General features: G+C 42.6%; 2 protein-coding genes across 4 annotated transcripts; one reads left to right on the top strand and one right to left on the bottom strand.

Annotated features, from left to right (window-relative positions):
- The first annotated feature begins 3093 nt into the window (after positions 1 to 3093).
- LOC311032515 (uncharacterized protein) lies at positions 3094 to 5864 on the top strand. Of its 2 annotated transcripts, none has more exons than XM_084039365.1 (3): positions 3094 to 3254; positions 3726 to 4375; positions 5186 to 5864. In XM_084039365.1, the coding sequence occupies exons 1-3, from the start codon at positions 3229 to 3231 to the stop codon at positions 5545 to 5547; spliced, it is 1038 nt and encodes a 345-aa protein (XP_083895491.1). In that variant the 5' UTR covers positions 3094 to 3228; the 3' UTR covers positions 5548 to 5864. The 2 variants fall into 2 exon arrangements, with proteins under 2 accessions (XP_083895491.1, XP_083895492.1); XM_084039366.1 differs by lacking the exon at positions 3094 to 3254 and adding an exon at positions 3270 to 3339.
- A 1721-nt stretch (positions 5865 to 7585) lies between these two features.
- Positions 7586 to 9101, bottom strand: lepb (leptin b). Of its 2 annotated transcripts, XM_084038784.1 has the most exons (3): positions 8687 to 9101; positions 8416 to 8572; positions 7586 to 8319 (listed from the first exon to the last, which is right to left on the bottom strand). In XM_084038784.1, exons 2-3 carry the CDS (start codon positions 8569 to 8571, stop codon positions 7999 to 8001), a joined length of 477 nt encoding a protein of 158 aa, XP_083894910.1. In that variant the 5' UTR covers position 8572; positions 8687 to 9101; the 3' UTR covers positions 7586 to 7998. The 2 variants fall into 2 exon arrangements, with proteins under 2 accessions (XP_083894910.1, XP_083894909.1); XM_084038783.1 differs by having other exon boundaries at positions 8416 to 9101.
- Between the last annotated feature and the right edge of the window lie 12761 nt (positions 9102 to 21862).

Below are 21862 nucleotides of genomic sequence, written 5' to 3' on the forward strand. Positions count from 1 at the left end.
CCTCCCCTCCCTCCAAACTTTCTCTCTACGCTCGGACAATAGGGGCCCCGGTGAAACAATGCAAAAACGGATAGGAAGGGGGGTTTGTGCGGGGTGGTCTGCGGAGCTGAGAGGGGCAGATGGGTGTAAGGGCCTCGCTTTACAGAAGAGGGGTCAGACGAGAGTGATGGAGGTTCGGGATGAAGGGAGTGTATTGAGAATCAGCAGGGATGAGGGGGTTTGTTAAAGAGGTTGACGTAAGATGGGGAAATGGGATGTCGGGTACTCGGGTAGAGAGGGGTAGCTAGCTGAGGGTAACACAGGCGCATGGCCAGGGGGGTGAGGGTTGTGCTTTTGTAGGACTTAAACATTTTGCTGCCTGACTGAGCCTGAAAGTGATCATGCTGAGCCAGGCAAGGAAAATCTCAGGCTTTTTCCTGTCCGTGCACACACGCACATTTGCACACAAAATTGTTAGCCAAACCATTTAAAGCATAGTGGAGTGGAACATATTTTTATATGACAATGGATCAAATTGGTAATATCAAAAAGGTCACCTGACTCTGCAGTCTCCCTCCTTTTTGCTACTATTTGTGTTTAGGAGGCAAAGATAGCAGACCAGATCTGAAAACCGGGGCAGTTTTCTATTGGAGAACCAGCAGGTTTTTAAAAGCAGGTTAAAGTCATAAACAGGATATTATATTTCCATGTGGAACAAATAACCTGGACACTAAAAATCCTGCAACAACTGGAATGTTCATTTACAAACCTAAAAATACATTCTAACATTAGATGCTTACTGCAGTCAAACCAAAGGTCAAAACAGAAGTAGCCTACTGGAAAATATAAGTGTTTGTGTGTGTGTGTGTGTGTGTGTGTGTGTGTGTGTGTGTGTGTGTGTGTGTGTGTGTGTGTGTGTGTGTGTGTGTGTGTGTGTGTGTGTGTGTGTGTGTGTGTGTGTGTGTGTGTGTGTGTGTCGGTGGGGGGAAGGTGCAAATGACTGGAAAACAGATCCAGGGGAAGAGAGAAAAAAAAGAGAAGGTGAATGAATGTGATGACCTAAAACTGCCTCCGCTGCCTGCATGGGAAAGAATGGAAAGAGCTGATCATGACTGTGACAGCCATTACAGTCACCTACACTAAACACTGTCAGGACAACCGAAGCTCACATTTACAGCGAGCCACGCTGAGATGAAATGACGGTGAAGTCAGAAGGACTTTTTCTTCCGGTTCTAAAGCTGCAATGTGAAAAAAGTGACATGTAATGTGAATCCGTTCTGTGCAGACAAGTTTTGTTCAAAACTCCTAATTTTATTTTAAATTCAAGCCTCAAAGTTTAGTATGATATTAATGACCATCCTTAAAGGAAAATACATTTAATTAATAATTTAATTAATTAATTAATTAGACATTATTTTTATGTTTAGGTTTGTAAAAATGTGCATTTAATTCAACAACAGATAATATATTAATTCAAAATAATTGAATCAATTCATAATGGGGAGCTAGAGCAGGGTGATAATAATTGTGCTGTGAGACAGCATAGAATAAGTTGTTTTTTTAATCTTAACGGTCATTCAAAGGGAAGAACTGGAGGATATGGCTAAAGGAAACGTCAGGGATAAAATACACAACAACAAATTGATGTGTCCTGTGATTGTGTGCTAGTTTGCTGGTTTGGTGGAAGATATTTCAGTACTGAGCTGTCTAAATGCAGACAACGTGACGCATCATGTTTCCAGCAACTATAATGGGATTTTCTGGTTGGAATGGTCTTAAACAACTGTAAACATCAGGTTTTTGCGGTCAGTATATCTCAGGATCAAATGGCAAAGTTCGGAATAAATAACTGACATGGAAGAAAACATGGGAATGCAATGTATAATTATGCAGTAAGCTTTATTATTTTATCATCAGTATTTAAATTCTATTTTAACCACTTTTCATAGAAAAATATGGTACCCTTTACACTACAATTACCCAATAGCTAGTTTCTAGTGACTGAAAGATTTAAAAGCCTACCTGAGGAAAGTGGCCTGCTGTAAAAAGTTAATTATAATGGTGAAGATGAATATAATAAATTGCTGAAATGTATTGCTATTTTGCTAAATTGCTTTATCTAATTAGAAACCTTTTTTTCAGGTGTGGATTTATACTTAAAATTATGAACACCACGAGGCCTGAGTCACTTTAAAAGACATCAAATCCTCATAAATTAAATAGAAATGACACATCTGCCACTTTTACAGAGAAGTCTAGTTTAATTACACATTCACTCATCCAAGTGCACCACACACTGGAGTAGCAAAGCTCTCTCTTCTTTTTCTATGTTAGTCTCTGGCTCCATCTTGTGACACTGTCTTGCAATTTTTTGATTAGTAGGCCAGAACAAATATCGATCTCGGTCATGACCGTCTAATGTTTCCTTCCTTCGATAAAGTCAATGTGACTTTTGCCAGAGCAATAGTTCTAATCCTTCAAACTATAAATAGCTTAACAGATCGGGTGATGATCTCTGTTTAAGCTGCAATGGGGTGCATGCAGTGCATTTCACTCCTTAAATTTACATGGAATTTGGAGTAGTTGGTGGACAAAAGATGGATGCATCAAAATAGTAAAGTCTGACAATCCTCGTGAAAGGTTTCATTAGAAATACTGGACGAACTTGCTGTTTGAGATGCAGATATTTGTGATGTTACAGCAGAGAGGAACAGAAGGGTGATATTTCTATGGGTAGTCTACCAGCACATGTTGGCATCACATGAAATTAATTAGGAGATGGCACACGTTTAAAAACAGCTGCAGAAAAAAGCCACATTCATTATCCTGAATGAGAAAATTAAATGTATTTAAATTTATGCATTTAAATGTATTATTTGTATTGTGTACTTGTATGTTCTACCACTAGGTGGCGGTAACGTGCAGTTTTGCTGTTTGCCAACCACCAATAAAAAAAACCCCACACACACAACTTAAAAAAGAACACGAAGAAGAAGTGGCTACGCTGCCGGTGTTGTGTCGAATACGGTTCCCCCGTCATTCTGTGCCTTCCTGACTCAACCCGAGCCAATCCTTACCTCCGGGGGCGGAGCTAGCGTTGCAGCAGGGCACGACTCGACGGGGGAACAGCCTTCGACGTCACACACCGGCACCGAGGCGGATGATCCGAGCGACCGTCCGGACCAAGTCTTCTTTAATTCCAGCCCACCGAGAGGACCGGGGCCGCCCCGAACCTTGGAGCCTCGTAGAATGGGAAACCTGGCGCTCTCCATCGGGTAACAGAACCATATGTTGCTGTGACATTGCTGCGTGTGTGTGCGTGACCTGTATTGCGGAACTTGCATGAGCATATAGAAACCGGTAGGCTGATACTCTGCTACATCCTCCCGACATCCGGTAATGCATTTCTTTAATAGCCCATTGAATGATAAATCCTATATCACATATTATATAAGGGAAAGGGAAGCGTTATAACGCGCTTCACAGACCAGCTTCGTCTCTGGGAGCTTAATCCTTCCCTCCCCCCTCCCATTTCCCCCCAGATATGATGTGATGTATTCATAAAGCACCAACAACCCCCCTCCCTTAAACTGAACGTATAACAAATATCACACAGAGCATCAATATCGATATGCAAACAATATCAGACACATAATATGCACAAGGCAAAGTACAGTATCTAATAGAAGGAAAGTATGACAGGATAAAGTTTAATAACATATAAACCAAGTCTTTTTTTTCTCCAGTCTCTTCAGGAGTGAGAAAACCATGTCTGAACAAGTCAATGGGGGACGGTTCATAGCCAGGAGGATCAGCAACGGCATAACCTATTATTACGCTCCATTCTCAGGGGCTGGAGAGCAGACTCCCAAAGACTCTCAAACCTCCACTGCACTTTGCCCCATCTCCCCCCCATCACCCTCAGCTCTGCCCCTAAGCGACCCCCCCTCTGCAGACCCTTCCTCCTCTCCATTGCTCTCAGATTCACCCTCGCACACATCCGCCTCCTCCTCCCAAATCCAGTCGGATTCCACCCCCCGTCCTCTTCTTCTTTTCTTCTCCTGGCTCGGCGCCCAGCCAGCGGCGGTGGGCAAGTACATGGACCTTTACCTGGACCGTGGCATGGACGTCCTCCTGGTCCAGAGCAACGTAACACACTTCCTGTGGCCTCGGTGGGGGCTGGACTACGGGTTGGAGGTGCTGAAGGTTCTGGAGGAGCCTCAGTTCTCAGGGAGGCCGGTGCTGGTGCATGCCTCCTCCATCGGCGGGTACACCTTCACCCAGACGCTCACCCACATCGCTCAGGGACGGATGCAACACGCAGGCCTCGCCCGGAGGGTGATGGGGCACATCTATGACAGCTTGGTGGTCGGCAGTCTGGAGCACATGGCGATAGGTGAGCGAGTGTGTGTGACTCACCTCAGGTCACTTTTGTGTTTGGCTGCGTGTCAAATCTTTAAATAATTCATAAGCCAGCTGACCTACTGCCCCAGTTTGAGTCCAGGAATTATTTGAGTCAGCTTGTTTCAAACCTTGGTTAGGTTAAGCACTCATCCAGTTGTCATTTCATACATATGTAATGCTGTATGTATTTCTTAATATATTTATTGGTTTATTTTATGATAAAATGTCCCTTGAAAACGTCTTACAATGCTCACAGACCCCAATGTGATGTCTTCATATCGTCTGACCAAAACAGTCCAAAACGCAAAGGTATTCCATTCACTATGATATAAAGAAAAGTAACAAATCCTCATAAATTGAGAAGCCAAAACATTTCTGTTCAATTAATGATTAGAACTATAATAAACTAAAAGTTTCAGTTAATGAATGGACTAAAGGCTGCAGGCCAAAACATTTCGTTACGGATAAATCTGCTGATTATTTTCTCGATCAACCTCATACAAAACAGAGAAAAGTAACTATTACAGTTTCACAGATCTCAACGTGATGTCTTCAATTATTAAGGTTTGTCCAACAGTCCAAAACCCAGAGATATATAAGGCGTTCAAGTAAAATACTAATAATATAACATAAATGTAAAACAAGAATAAAACAGACCCAGAATATCATTATCTGGGATGGTAGTTAAGTTTTCTTCAGTGTCAAAGTAACGCAGCAGTAATTATCTCTTCCACCGTAGCCGCATTGAAAACAGGTTCTACTAAAAGCTAACTTGGCATCACTGTCTCTTGTTGTTTTTCAGGCCTCGGCAAGACTCTGGTGCCACGTTTCGAATGTGTCGTCAAAAACGCCGCCATGTTCTACTTCTGGCTCTTCAAAACCCAAACGGCAGACTTCTACGAGAACAGCATCCAGGTTTTCCGCAACAGCCCCATCACCGCGCCGGCCCTCTTCTTCTTCAGTGAAAACGATGCCCTGTGCAACCCGGCGGACCTGGAGAACTTAATTGAGCTGTGGAGGAAGAGTGGCGTGGCCGTGGAGAGCAGGAAGTGGAAGGAGTCGAAGCACGCGGCCCACATGCGATGCCACCCGGAGGACTACCTCTCTGCACTGGAGAAATTCTTGAACTCGCTGCCCATCTCCTCCCTCAAAGCAAAAATGTAACCGTTGGGGCGAAAACTGTAAGAAGCTTTATGACTTCAAAGACAATACGTTTGATCATTTTATCTCGCAGCTGTAGCATTTTTCATGGTGTAATTTAACCGCTCTCCTTTTTAAACAGCCTCATATGCTTGATTCTGTTGTTTTTCATTTTAATTATTTTAATCAAGGATATATTTAAAGTGATATGCACTATTTAATGAATTGCTTGGCTGCCTTTGTCATGTGACGCTTGTTTTGCACAGGAAGTGCTCTTTGTTGAAATGTTGTCGCATCTTGATACCAGAGATCTGGCTTTTGCACAAATATGCGAAATAAACCTCATGTGTGAATTTAATCGTTCCTCACCTCCCGTTTTTAATCTTTGCTCTCTCCATATCATTTGCATGCATCAGATTTACATATTTTGTGTTTGTGCGTGCAGCTCAACCAGCCATGCATAAACAGAACAGGTCAGGCAACAAGCAATTTTGAGCGGGCATGATGAAGGGCAGCTAAAGGCAGAAATGGCTCATGAGGGGAAGATCCGCAGCAGAGCTACGTGTTTGGAGACCAAAAGGTGTGTCCACGTTAACTGCACTGGGTGTAAAAAGGTGGCGGTTAAAGCAGTCGGTGGGGGGGGGGGGGGGGGGGAAACATGTCGGACAGCGAAGCTAGATAGCAGGTAGCCGTAGGGAGGAGGAAAGGTGAGTGGCTGCTTCCTACAGCGCTGAAGTAGTTATTTTCTTAGTATGAAACGGCGACATCTGCTGGTCGAACCCAGGCGTTGCACCGGCATGGAGGATTAACGTCTGTATCCACGACGAAGCTGTCACTTGTGTGTGGAGTAGTCTGCCTCGAGCGTAAACGTGACCTGGTGAGACAGCCAGACAGACAGACAGACAGACAGGCAGACGTGTGTTGTGTGTTGTGTGCTGGGATGAGGGAGGTGACGTAGAAGAGGCCAGCTCCTGCTCGCTGTGCTGGTGGATTGAGCTGCTGCCGGATAGCATGCAGCTGCTTTTAGCTAACGTGTTGTTGGCTAATGGTGGAAAAAGTTTGACTTCAGTGAAAGCAGTAGTACTGCAGTAAAACTAATAAAGTATTTGCACCCAAGTACCAAAAGCATATCATGCAACTTTGAGCACTTGCTGACCATAATGTTGATCCCCTAGTAACCTACAGAGAATTATCTCTCCTGGGTATTTTGTATAATTTGCAGTATTGTTTTGTTATACATCACTCACAGATTTAAATTCATTTTAAGATGCTGGAAGATGGAAATGCTAAATCTGGCCAAAATATAAGACAAATATTACAATATATATTATTCTCTTAGTCTTTCTCACAGCAAACCCTAGTTTTTGTTCAACAATCATAACCAACATCTTTTTCTTGTTTTTCTTCTCAACATTATTATTATCATTACAAACACAGTTATGGGTGACACCGCCGTGATAGTTTTACTGTAAACTTTTATTTTACATACCAACGATCTCAAGTTGGTGTTGGCATGCAGTCTTGTCTTATGGAGGATTATACGAGTGTCTGTAACAAAAACACACATTATTTAAATGTCTTTAAAAACATATCTAATTATTAAACATGTCTGTGTGTGTATTGTATATACAATTCACATTTTATTCTACAGTATGAAAGGTGTCTTTGAAAAGCACTTTATAAATCTGATGTTATTGTAATCTTTTCACACTGAGTTAAATCTAATTCAGAAGTTTAGTCAATACATTTTATGTTCATATTTTTAAGGCAGATTTGTCAAGCATATTAATATTATCCTTTTAATGAATGTAAAAATGAATGCTTCTTTTTTTTCCTCCGGTGTGTAATTTTGTGTGACAGATAATCAAACAGACTTTAAAAACTTTATATCTGTTTTTAGAAAATATGCAATCATAAGATAATTTAAAAAATATGCCCTGACTTTATGGTTTTAAATGTTCTCATAGAAAAATTACTAAAAAATACAAAAAAAAACTAATTCTACAGGCAACACATATTGTCTGAAATCTTTATTGCAAAGTTTAATATAACAAATGACTTTTGTGCAAAAAATTCTCACATCCTAGTTTAATGTTTTTACTCAATAAAATATTGCACTTCAAAACAACACCATTAACACTGCACATTCATCAAATAGTTCCCCATACTTTTCTTTAAAACATCATGCACGTAATACAAGACGTTTACCAACAGACATTTTAACTTAACAACCAAATTTAATATGATTCAAATTATGTAAATACGTTTTCTAATCACACAAAATAATGCTCAAATATTTTTCAAACTATAGAATCTGATGCCCCTCAAAAGCTACTTTCATTACATGCAAACCTGTTAGCAGCCAGAAGATCAGAATTCATATTTAAAAAGTATTTGCAAAGAGGTATTCGTGCAAATCTGCCTTTTCTATCCGTGGAAAGGCGAGGCTTGGCTTTTGCGTGATACAAATGCATCTCAACAGATCCTGAGTTTGTCCCTGTGGAGGAGAAACTTCTCCAGGTAGCGCTGCACTTTGGTCAGAGTCAGGTGGAGGCGACTGTCGGGGAACACGTCGTCGCTGGTCCCCTCTCTGGGTCTGGCCCGGACGGGACAGTCCACCGTCAGGGCCAGGGAGCGCACCCTTCCCTCCAAGCTGGAGACATCAGCCTGGATCTGGCTGAGGTGGCCTGTGAGAGGGCTCTGCAGCTCGTTAGCCAGCAGTCCCAGATCATGGCTGATACCAGCTAATCCCACGATGGAAGGGGTGCTGGTTTCAAGCTGTGGAGCCGCCGGCAGCTAAGGAACAAAAAAAAAATGATTTGAGTTAAAAATGTGATAAAGCAGGATGCATATTTTCTTTGAACAGTTCTGCCTATATTCCCATAAGCACACCTTTGTCCTTAGCTTCTTAATGTGCACCAGTGTTATCTGAGCGATGTTTACTATGCTGCGAATACTATTCCTGACGGAGTCCGCCTTTGCTGGAAGACTTGAGCACCCAGGAGCCACCACCAGAGAGACATAGAGAAGGGCCAGAGAGATGTGCATCCTAAAAAATACATACAAAAAAAGATTCAGTTTAATAAATGCCAAGGACACCATAATAAAAAACAATATAACTTGTATTATAATAATAAAAAAAACAACACATAACAGGTCTTACCTTTCACAATCGTTGCTGTGTTCCTGTAACGCTGTATGACAGAGAGATGACACATGCTCCTCTGCAGGTTCCCCTCCATTTAAATAGTCTGCTCTGGGTCCATTCCCCTCCTCTCTCCTCCCCCCCCCGACTCATAACTGAACCCTTACAGGTCAACTCATCAACATGCTTTGACATTCACGCTAAATTACATTTAAAAAACGAAACTTTAAAAAAAAGATCAGTCACATCATTCTGAGTCAGAAGCCTGGCGTAGTCTTGTGTTCTTAGTTGTGTTTTTTCCTGTAAAAGAGGATTTCACTTGACGCGTGCGAGTCGGCCGACGTTGGCTCCTTCACGATGTTACACTCCAACTTTTAAGTGCCGCAAAATGTGTAGGTAGATTGTAGCTTGAACTGGCATCGTCCCGTGCAAACCTATACGAATACTTATGTGTGCAAAACTCTGATAAGCCAGAGAAGAAAAGGATGATTCAACAAGTGAACTTAAATGCTATTTTTAGGTGAAATCCATTGATATATACTTTACATTTATAAATCAGAATAAAGAGAGTGAGTCATCATCTTGCTTTGGATTTTATATGCCTGTCTTTGAAAGCATTGATCTTATTTTTTTAGATATGTGTAATGAAGATGTGGCCCCTTTAATGTTAGCTGAGTTTGTTCCTGTTGTTGGAGGCAAAAGCAGCGACAAAAAGTCACAAAATGGAAACGTTATCACGGCACTCACGGTTTGAGGTGTTTTTCGATTTTATGCAATTATCTCATTTATTTTCTAATAATGATGAAAAAACTACAAGAAAGTAAACATCATTCCCCTGCAGACAGTTTGGTGGAATAACGATATATTAATGATTCTAGTGAACGGATTCTTCTTCATTGTTTTTTCACAAACTCGTTATCTTTTCCCCCGCTGTTATGTGCACCATCCCCCCATTTTAAACTCGGTGCTAAATGCGACCCGGTTATGTAGACAGTGACCCAGTCGCACAAGATTCCCAACACTTTGATTAACCAATTAGCATAAATCTGTGGCATAGTGCGGCTCGCCAAAAACCAACTGTTTGGACCAGTCGAGCCCACTGCGGCGACGTGACGCAGATGGAAATACTTCTGGAGCAGATGATGCACAAATAGCAACTGGGGAGGAGCGATTTATTGGAATGGCAGCTTTGGTCACTTCCAGTAAGCTGACATGGCAGAGGGCCCACAAAGTCTGACCCCCTTTTTACATGTATTTTACACCAAATGCCCCCCTTTGGGAGAACAAAGAGTGCAGGAAATAGTTGCTTACGAATGCCTTAGGAATGAGATTGATTGTGCGTTCGAGTTAAAACTCCCCCCAGCATCAGACATCATAACCAGATTTGTTTAAAGGTCAGTCATAGAAGCATTTTCCTTGGAAAATCGCAAAACAACAAAAAGTCAATTACCAGTAACCAGTTTACAAAGAAGTTTCACTTGCATGTTTAGTCACTCAGCAAAGGAGGCCATGTCACCACGGCTTTATGATATCTCTTCAAATGAAAGCCCATCAGCCTCAGCTGTACTTTGTATTTAGTGCTCATTAGCGGACGTCTTGTTGACCTGACCTTTGCTTAAATGTAATAACAAGCTAACTCTTTAAGTTAGCATTAGCTCGGCCCCTAAGGATGTCTCCTTTTAATAATTAATAAAGGGCCTCTCAAAATGTTGAGGTCATTCCAAAACCATAATGCATGCCATATGTGGATCTTGTGCAACTCCACACTGACCACTTATGATGATGTTATAACCATTATTTTAATATATACAAGGGATTTGCACGTTGAATTCATGAAGCTCATCTCCCAGAACTACTAAATGTGCTCAATTCCTCATTTCTTTCTTTTATTTTGGCGTCATCTCCGGCCGTCTGAATGAAAAGACAATATTGTTGCCAGTCCCACCAGCAGCCACGAATGACTGGAATCAATATTTACTTTCTGCCAAGTCCACTCGAGTCACTTCAGAATCTCTTTTATGACTAGCCTTTCGGCAATTAAATTTAATCACATCCCTGCGTTGAAACAAAAATACTTGTCAGGGTTTGGCAGAAACACCGAGACACAGAGCAGATCTTTGAAGGGCCAAAAGCCAAGAATAGCAGACGTGTCCTCAGGCAGCATATTTAGTTTCACCAAATAAACAGAATAATTCACGCTTCACACTTTTTACCGTAACTTTGTTCTGAGCGCGTCATGGGGAGGAGACTACCAGTACGGATATCATAATGGACCTGAGTCAACCTGCTACCCGCTCAGTGTCCAGCTGGGGATTGTGAAAACTAACTGGAGCACTTTTGGATTTTTTGGTTCAGTCACTTCCACTGAACTGTCTTTCGTCCGTCTTCATGGTGGAGCTGCTCTCGGTTGCAGTTCCCACATCGGCCTCTGGAGAGCCATACTCACCCAGGGATTCAACCGCGGAGCATGTTTGCCAGTTTGTGTTGAGGACGTCTCGCCACTGTGTGACAGGCGTCCCTTTTTTTTTTCTTATTGCAACTGGCATGGCAGCTTGATTATTCCCCTCTCCATTAGCATTATTATTAAACTCTTTTGAAGGATATAATTCTTGTCCAAACATTTTATTTTGGCAAAATGAAGAAAGATATTATGCGGTCACGTGAGGACTAAAAAAAAAATTTAAATAAAAATCCCTTCAAGTCTGTTTTGCCTGTGGTCACCATTTGAATTCACTACAAGTGAGGAGCAAGAGTGCATCCGCTAAACCCGCGTCCCTATCTGATGACATGGATGAGGCTCTGCCCTATTTCCCAAGGCGATGTGCGACACACACACATTGTGGGCCACTTCTGTGCTTTAACTGGGAATCTCTGGCTGCAATCTGAAGGTCAGTCAGAGATTTGCTGGGTCAATTAATGGACGCAGAGGCCCGGTCTACCGGAAAACATGTCACCCATGGTGGTCTGTGGGATTCTGTAGCCGCCCGAGAGCCATAAAATGCACTTTTTAAGTTTGCTTCAGTTCTAAATGCATTTGTTCTTAATATTTAACTTTAATCTCTAAACTAAAATAGTCCTTGTGAAGCAGAAATTGTGAAGAAAATAAAAAAAATCACTGGCAAATCATAATATGTTATACTATATAGTATTATAATACATCTTTGTATTCGTGTGGTTTAGTATTTAGCAATATTTACTGTTCCAATCCTACACAATGCAGCCCTGAAGACACACAAGTTGTTGCAACAGTTGCATCAGACGGAAAGGAAGGTTCTGGTTGTTATTTATTGGACAGAAAACAAGACGGTACAATATTATATTCACTCTTTATTCAACAAGTCGTAACACTTCAGAGGAAATTCCAGCTCACAACACTGAACATGAGGGAAGCAACACATCCGCACTAATCCCCCTGAACACGTGCTGCTAATTGTGTTTGCCTCACCGTTCACTCGTGCCCCGTCGACGCACACATGCTTATGAACCCGCCCAGAGCCATGATGTCATATGTTTGGTGTAAGTGAAGCTTCCTCGTCAGTGCACAAGAACCGCCTCGGGTTTTGACGTACAAAAGCCACATTGTGAAGGCTCACGGGTTTCGGATTAATAATCACGTTTACGTAACTCGCAGTGCGTCAGAGGCTCGTAGCTACGCATTAATTTCCCCTCATGTGTACAGCTTTGTCTTTAATGTTGCTTCTCTGGCCTGTCTATACATTAAATTCATAATTATGTGTTTAATTAAACATACTATACCATATATGACATAATGCAAATATAACACTGTATAATACAAAATGTTTTCAGTCTATACTGCAGGTGTGAAAAGCACATTCTTTACATTTCCAAAACACATTCTGACAAAATATATATATAACAGATTCCAGGTGAGGAAAAACAAGAAGATGACATGACAGATCTGCATTCAGTGGTAATGCAAAACGTAATGTTTTGGCATAAGATATTAGAATTCTATAACATAATGATGAAAACAATTTGCCATATGGGCGACAGGTATAAAATATAGGAAGAATTTCATTGATAATTTAAGTAATTCAACTTTTTTGCAAAATCTGGATTGTCTCAGATCTTTTGTCTCTGTTTTTCTGCACTGGAGTCTTTGTTATTACAGTCATTAATATGGACCGATATAATATGGGGGATGAATTATAGCTTTTACTGTGATTCCTTTATGAAAATATTTTATTCTGTATATTTACAGTAGATATCGTGTTTCTTTTTCTGCAGCGTAATGACACTTCCCTTGATGGGAGCGTCAAATGCATCCAAACTGTCTTGTATGCTTAACATGGGCAAAAGTGTAGACTATAGATAGTTAATTTTTATATTAGGGTCAAATTTAGAAAGTACACCGCTACACTCTTCGATCTGAGGTCATTGTGAGTGAAGCTGCTGTCTATAACTTTCACTGTAATAAGACTCTTTGGAATCAGTTCTGAGGTCGGGTGAGACATGATGAAGACGTCTGCTCTGCAACACCCTGTATCTCAAACGCTTCCGATGTAAAGATCACATTCTTGTGTTTCACAGCTGATCTAAAGCCACGCCTATGGCAACTTTGACAAACTCAGATTGTGAACGATCTCAAAGCGCCACGCCGTGTGCCATGAATGAGCAGTGGCTTTACTCAAACACCCCCGGAGATGAGAGATACTCACCGCTCCATCAGGGAGAAGGAAAAGGCGACGCCTGGTTCAGATGCCAGAATCCAGTGCAGATACTTTTTGGGGTAAGGGCTTCCTGGCTACTGCCTGAGGAACAGCAAGCCCAGACCGCAAAAAGACCCACAAAGGACAAAAAAAAAGTGGACGTCATCACGTCGTGGCGATCTCCTCAGCATCTATAGGAAGAAAACCGAGCCATTAGCACATCTGATGGAGGCAAGGGATTTATAAAGCAGTTTATGGGGTTAACACGTGTGGGATTAATTCACTTGGTGTAATCTGGGATCGAGATTAATCGGAATCGATCAGAAAAACACTTTTGAGTGACATTTTAAATAAAAGACACACAAACGTGTGACAGGAGCTTGACAGGAACACATTAGGCGGAATTCCAGCACAGGTACGGTGTGATTATATCATACTTTAATGAAATGAATGGTCCCCAAGGGTTTGATCAGTGAGCATTCTTGTCATAACTTCAACAAAAGATCATCCAATTCAACAATCGAACCGCTGCACTCCCTCAGCAGCAACATGAAGGACAACCAAACCACTGTTATAAAGCTGGGATTTGGATAAATGTCTTTTGAGACGGTGCCCTATCGCCGAATGGGAGGATTTGAGTGCAAATGTTTCAGTAGTAGGTTTAGAAAAAAAAAAATTGTGGTTGTTAGTTTACATTTACACTTCAAGATCAGATTCAGTCATGTTTTTTGAGTGCCACTCTCCATCTCCGGAGTCAAGGTGTATTTTGTGACATTTCTGGATAATTTTTGTATCCCTCGATCCCAATTTTAAGATCTTTGTCATACATATATTACATTTGCCCTCCGTCTGGACCAGAAAGCAGTGGCTAGAGGACTTAAACATGTCTGTGAATATTGAAGCCGGACAAGTTCTTAAGAATCACCTCTATTCAACCCCCAATCCCCAGTTGCAGATTCAACCATTTAAAGTGTTTGACAACATGGTCTTGCTTTGACCCTGGTCTTCTCCACACATCAGTGAGCTGCTACGTTCTCACAGTCAGGGCTTCTCTTTTCCTTGGAAGGTAAACCCCGTGACGAGATGCACACTGTCCTGCAGTATCACCACTTATACACTCTTTAGTTTTCACTGGCCGTGGCAGGAGATGATCTCCGCTAACGCAAATTTACTTTGAACTTGATTTCTCCGAAGCAAACCATAGCTTAAATGTTGTCATTTAGACTATATTCCAGTTATTTAGAGCAGATTTCTCAATATCTCACTCTTATTTGTGATGAAATATTGCTTTAAAGCAATCATACGTTCACACAGAGAACTGTTTTTACAATTCCAGCCGTTCATTGTAATCATTTTTGGACAAATATGTCTCAAACTATGGTTCCACCTCCCCCCCCCCCCCCCCCCCACAATAACTCAAGTGTAGCGTTCCATCCAGGAAACCACAGCGGCAGCAATAAATCTCTGACATTCAGTGCAGATATTTCAAAAGTCAACGTCATCAGCTTCTACCACGTCAGAGCTCTACGTCTATGCTAAAACCACCAATCTACATGAAAGCTCTAGAAGGTTGCTTAAGGCAATTAATCAATATCCTTTATTTAACCAGGTAAAACTCATTGAGATTTAAAACCTCTTTTCCAAGAGTGACCTGGCCAAGACGGCATCACAAGAGAAGAATGAAAGCACAACTCTACAATATCCACCACAACACACAGGGTTGGAATACAGCTGCTGCATTTACAGTAGAATGAAAACACTTCAGTGAGCTAATTTCTCATCTAGAGCCGAATCTGTTGAGAAATTAAAGGGTGCACCATATTGTATGACAGACAGTGATTGTGTGAATACAGGTAGTGACTCTCGACGCCGTGCCACACCCTTTCTTAACAAATAAACTGCCAATCCTGTCTTATTTTACAATAAAACACTCACTACATTTCAGTCATGTTCTGTCAAGTTTACACATGTACACTACAACAAATCCTCAATTCAATTCAATGTGTGGGCTCACATCATGAAAATGTCATGCTCGAGTAAAGGACAAGTTCACCAAAAAAACGTTTTTAAAAGGAGGCCTTTGTGGTGTGTATCGAGGAGGCGTGCCCATCACATGACCACATCTGGACGATGGGCCCTATGCGTGTATATGGGTGTTACGTCAAGCCCCAGGCGGATGGGGACCAGCAGACTGGACCATCTGCACACGGAGGCATCTGCCACACTTACCTCACCACATGCGTCATACAGAGGGGGGGGGGGGGTGTCACGTCTCTTACTGCTCTTCCTCAAAACGTGTCCTACATTGTCCCATATTGCGCTTACTTCGCTATAAACTGGTGGAGAATAGTAAGGGGGGGGGGGGTTCTGATTAGTTAAGTTAATGAGTAACGTGTATCTATGAAGGCTCGGACAGTCTCCAATTATCTCATGTTCGCAGTGTCGGTTCCACAGGCCCTTAACCCGTGTGAGCTCTCCCGTCTTCTACATCACTGAGGTGGATCCACCTTCACAGCGAAGGAGGATCAGTCCAGTGGTTAAAAGACGACCTGCTCGCCGGCCTTTAGAATGTAAGGCGGGCGCTCTCCGCGGTCCTGAAACACACTGGAGCTGTCCGCGGTGCTGAAAGCGCGGCTCTCGCTGCGCGGTGAACGCCCTGCACTGGAGCCCCGTTTGTGGAAAGAAGGAAAAGTAGAGTTGGTAAAAAAAAACAATGGTTGAGTGGAGGTTGATAGAAACACCAAAAAATTCAAACTGAAACAATATATATATAAAACAGCTGACACAACAGTATTAAATATCCCATTTTTTCGCCGTCACGATGGGATGTGCATCAGTCAGGAGATAAATTGATCGTGCATGAATTGGCACTTGTTGCCATAATGCATTAAATGCCGGCCGAGTGGGCAATAAGTGTGCGTGTGCAGGCGTGCACCCGTCGAACGGTCTGATCGTCGCTATTCTACGCTAAAAGAAAAGTAGCGTTACTTCTTCTAGGTTCCACGCGCACGACTGCCCCCCCTTCCCTTCCCATCTCACACACACACACACACACACACACACACACACACACACACACACACACACACACACACACACACACCGCCCGGCAGTGAAAAGTATTGCTTCTTGACAAACGATGATCAACCCAGCTCAATTTCTATAGATAGCTCGATGTTAATGAAACTCACCGGTATCGTTTACGTTTGTTACGATCCGACACGATGCGAGATGCGGAGTAATCGGCGCTGCAATTAGACGCCGCCGCTTTGCAAGTATGTCGCCCCGATCCTTACGCGGCGTTTCTAGCATTTCAAAGATCAACCGGCTGGTCGTCAGCATTGCAATTATCGTCCTAAAAAAAAATGCATTTCCCCAGAGAGCGCGCGCACACTCACACTCTCACACACACACACATGCAGACACACGCGCGCGCGCTCAGCTGTGAATCTATATCGATGGATGCAGAATTTGTATTGCATCGGTCGCCTATTACGGGGCTGTAGACGGAGCACGTTCACCGCTGCGGTTAACGATACAGAATTGCAAATCAACTCAGCGGAAGTCAACGCGAAGACACTTTTAGTTGAATATGTTTTTTTTTTGTTCTTGCCCCCCCCTCCCCCCCCTCTCCCTCTCTATCATCACACATCAACACGTCTCTCCGGAGAAAACGCTGGCCACTCACGCGTCACCGTCCAAAACTCGGGGATGAATTTTCTCAATGGCTCCCTATATGGCAACACTGTCTATAACCACGAAAACAGAATGGCATGCTTTCTTGTTGCACTCCTTTCAACAATAAGCAAAAGAGGAAATCATTTAAAAAAAAAATTAGAATGGGCTCACCCAGTCATCACCGATCCGAGGAAGCGTACATCATTTTTCCTCTTCCCCCCCTTTTCCCTCCAATAATCCCTGGGAATTTGAACGGCACCCATTGATATGCAGCAGTAAGGCCCCCCCTCCCCCCCACCACCACCACCACCACCCTCCACCTCCACCCTCTCACCCTCCCTCCATCCTCTCGCTTCCCAGACGTCAGTCGCATTGCCTCCCATTCATTTCGGTCTATACTCATTTTTATTTTCTGTGCATTTCTTAATCTTAATCCATTTTGTCCTCCTCCCTCCTCTCTGGAAAATGCTGCAAAACCTCTAATGGAAGCCACTCAATTCCTCCAGTCTGCTTCTTGCTGGTGACCTGCATTGACGTCATTGCGTCATTAGGTTTCCCCTGGAAACACGGGAGAGCCAAAAATAGAAACACATTAATTCAAACCCCAGGCTGGGGGGAGGGGGCTGGGGTAAAGGGTAGTTGGGGGCTGTTTTTGGCGACTACTTCTTTCTATCAATCTATAATCTTCTGACCGCCCCCCCCCCCCCCCCCCCCCCCCCCCTTCACTGTTTACTGAGTTCCAACTCACTTACACATTCATTCCAACCACAAGGAAATATCCCTTTGTCTTATTTTCGTAGGGTATTTAAATTATACCTGACAGTAAAATATTCTTTTAAAAGGGGATTCTTTATGTTATCATCCTTCCTGTAGCATCTCTATACATTATACATGTTCTTGTGTTGCTGTGTGATTGTCAGGTGTCACTATACATAAAGATTATTTTACTTAAATATAATTTTATGTAATTTGAAGGAGTAGCGCCATGGCGATGTGCCAAAAAGCATGTCATACTGTCAAAAATGACTGTTGTCATGTGGGATTTCAGCACTATAATAGGATATTTCTGGACTACATTATCATCTCATTGGTGCCTATTTATGATCTTAAATTAAACATGTATTTTTTTATAATTGAACCAGCAATGTTGGAATTATGTGGCATGCACAGTAACCATTCAGCTATGTAGTTTATGCCTTTTTAAGATAGCATTTTGCTGGCATATATCAACAGTGAGCCTTCTACAGTTTCACACTACGTTTCTACAGGCTTGCACCACATCTGAAACCTTTTGGTAAAACATAAATATATGAGATCAACCTGCTAAGGGGGGCCCAGGGGTAAATATGTTCAGTACCATGACCCCCCTTATTTGATCAAACACATTTATTGTAGGACTATGCAGATGCAAAACTGAAGCAGTAAAAGTCTTAAAACTCCAATGTGACACATGGGAAGTGAAGCAGGACATACCACAAGTTATTGGTCAAACAGCCTTGGGAGAAGTGAGCTGTCCATACAGTAGTAGAGTTATAACCTGAGATCCAGACAAAACGCTGACTGTATATTTCAGTTAATTAAGACATTTCCAAAAATCTGAAATAATGTACAACGTAGAAACGCTCCTAGAAAGACAATGTGTTATTAGCATATTCTACATTTTGTGCCCTTCATCCAGGATGGGACCCTTTCCAAAACTGTTGTTGGACAGATTTGCACATCTCATATACTCTTAAATCAGACATGTAGCCAATGGGCAACACAAAGGGGGAGTAAATAATGACACTATGGTCAAAAATGCAAATATCCCAAGAAGAAGTCCACATTTCAGAAACAAATGTTTCATTATGGCTGCATGGTGGTGTAGTGGGTAGCACTCTCGCCTCACAGCAAGAGGGTCCTTGGTTTGATTCCCGGGTCGGCCCGGGTTCCTTCTGTGTGGAGTTTGCATGTTCTCCCCGTGTAAGCGTGGGTTCTCTCCGGGTTTTCGGCTTCCTCCCACAGTCCAAAGACATGCAGGATGGAGATAGGTTAATTCTCTAAACTCTAAATTGCCCGTAGGTGTGAATGTGAGTGTGAATGGTTGTCTGTCTATACATGTCTCCCTGTGATAGACTGGCGACCTGTCCAAGGTGTACCCTGCCTTCGCCCAATGACAGCTGGGATCGGCTCCAGCCCCCCTACGACCCTGAATACAGGATAAGCGGTAGACAATGGATGGATGGATGTTTCATTATTTCTTTTCCTTGAAATAATATAAACCCACACCTCTTGTATGCTGTGTGAACATCTGTAATACATAACACAGGTCAGTATGAAATATTGGATCTCAAGTTGATGATAATGATAACCAGTTTGTGGCTACTTTCTGAGCTCAATAAGTTGATTTTAAGGGGAGTCGTATTCAGGGGAGTAGTTGTGTATTGTTCATTCATTGTTCTTTCATTCATCCAGTCATCCATGTAGTTCTGCTCTTAATCCATTCACATATCCAGGCCAGCCACCTTTCCGGTGACGCACAGCCCTCCTCCCATTTAATCGCTTTAGCTTCGACTACCGTCGCGTGCACCCCTCCCCACTCCCTCTTTCCAACGCCCACCCCCCCTCGCGCCGTGCACCACCGCTCACACACAGGCACGTGGTCACACGCACACGCGCCAGCCTCGTGACACTGACACTGGAGGCACGCGCACCGGCACATGAGCGGTGATGCTGCATTGTGGCCTTAAAGAGAGGGAGAGAAAACTACGGCAGCGTCAGCCTCGCGAGATGACGGTGGACGGCGAACGGTGAATTCCCTAAACAAGTTGTTTTAACACGCGCAGACTGTTTGATTTGAATATTTACGTTATTGTTTGCTGAGTTTATAAGCGAAGGCTTCTGTTTACAAACTAAGTTTAACCTGCGACTTAAAAAACAAAGTTTAGGCTGTGAGAATACACCTGTGGAGAGCTACTGGCGTCCATCTTTGTTACACATTTCACCAGTTCATTTCCTGAATTTTTGTCATTATTATAAATCCAAATGGAAGAATAATCACACGAAAGAAGGTCATACTTGAATGTTTCTGAGAAATTAAGCGCAATGAGCAGATAACTGCTTTCTACTATTTCTGTCACCACTTCCTGATTACCTGTTGCTCTGAACAAGAGAGCTTCCAACTCCACAGTTATGTTAGTTATCATTATGTTCTCTCTACAGAAAGGAAACAGGGACTCTTAAGATTGCTCTCTGGCTGCAGCAGCAGCAGACCTCGTTGCATGCCCCAAGGTATTACAAGTGGCAACAACATATATAGGTTATTTCACATTTAGCAAATACCATATCTGGTGTAAAAGCAGGCCCATCTGTCCTCCACATGGGCCAGAGTGCCTTCTCCACATGCAGTCCAGACCTGTTGCTAAAGGGGACGGTGGATTTCATGCCAAGCAGATCTTGTTTATGAATAAAAACAGGTCCTCCTTGCAGAGGTTTAGGTTCAGCCTGTGCTGATCCGAAATCACGTCTGTCGAGTATTAAACATCTGCATAATCCATGCATAATAAGTAACATATGCTGTACTGGAAGCAACTTTATTACTTAAAAATAGTTATGAAAGGGGAGCTTGAGCACCCAACACAGCAGATACACAAATGTAAACTTTAATAGAATCGTCATATAGCTAAAAGCACATACATGACATGTGTCCTCTGCATTTAACCCTTTACCCCATTAACATGTAGGAGCAGAGGGCTGCTGTAAGGGGAGCAACTTCAGGTTCAGTGTCTCTCTCAAGGCGCTCCACATTTCTGCTGAGGAGATCACACACGAGGTCCCAGATCAAACCAAATTTAGACGTCGTCCCCCAGATCTGACCGGTCTAGTTTGTCTTCCGATCCGTTTCTCTCACTCCAAAATTGACCGTGTGGTTCACCTTGACGGATCTGCCAAAGACGGAGACACTTTCTCCCACGTCTTGGAAAGACACTTTCTATTTTTTCACCTTCACAGAAGCTGTGTGTAGACTCCAGATCGTAGTTTTCCAGTGGTGGCATTTTGGTTTTGGTTGCAATTTGAAGAAATATGAGAGTGGAGATACCGACACCAAATCCCAATGACCTCGCTCAAGTTGGTCGTTAAATAATTGATTGATTCACTAATACACCTTGTCAATAGGCTTACAAAGCTCAATTGGTGATTTAAGACGTTGCAAATATGCCACGACATTTCCAGAACAGGCTACACACCGTCACAGTTGAAAAGTGAAAAGCCAGCCTGAATAGGATGCAACTCAAATGCTTTTGTTTTATGTACTTGACACTCTTTATTAATTTCAGGTGACGGCTACGGCGAGACTGACAACTTCCCGTTGAGAATATTGGAAATGGATGGCGACCATCGCAGTGACTGCAACCCCAAAACTAAAGGGGATCATCCATAGGAGCCACTCCACAAGGAGGACCTGCCCTGGCAACAAGTGGGGACATTTCTGGTATGCAAACTGTTTTGACGGTTTATTTTTGTTATGTTGTTTAGTGGCAGTAATGTCAATATTATGGAGCAGGAACACTTATTCCAGCCGTGATGCATCATACCTTTGATGTTATAACAATTCTGAGAAAAGTTGTGATTTCTTCAGCTGACGTTTGCGAGGATGTTGTTATGATATGATCATATGTTCTGTATCATATATTGACATTTTCACTGCAAGTTTACTGTCTGGCCTTACCATGGCAATGCCGTTCAGTGGTAATTTGAGTGTACATTTGAACAGTCCCATAGTATCTTTGCATTTTATATCGTATCATTATAGTACTTGGCTATCCTACATCCCAAACAGGCCTCGTTCAGTGTTTACATGGACATA

Source organism: Eutrigla gurnardus (genome assembly GCF_963514095.1).
Source record: "Eutrigla gurnardus genome assembly, chromosome: 21".
NCBI lineage: Eukaryota > Metazoa > Chordata > Actinopteri > Perciformes > Triglidae > Eutrigla > Eutrigla gurnardus.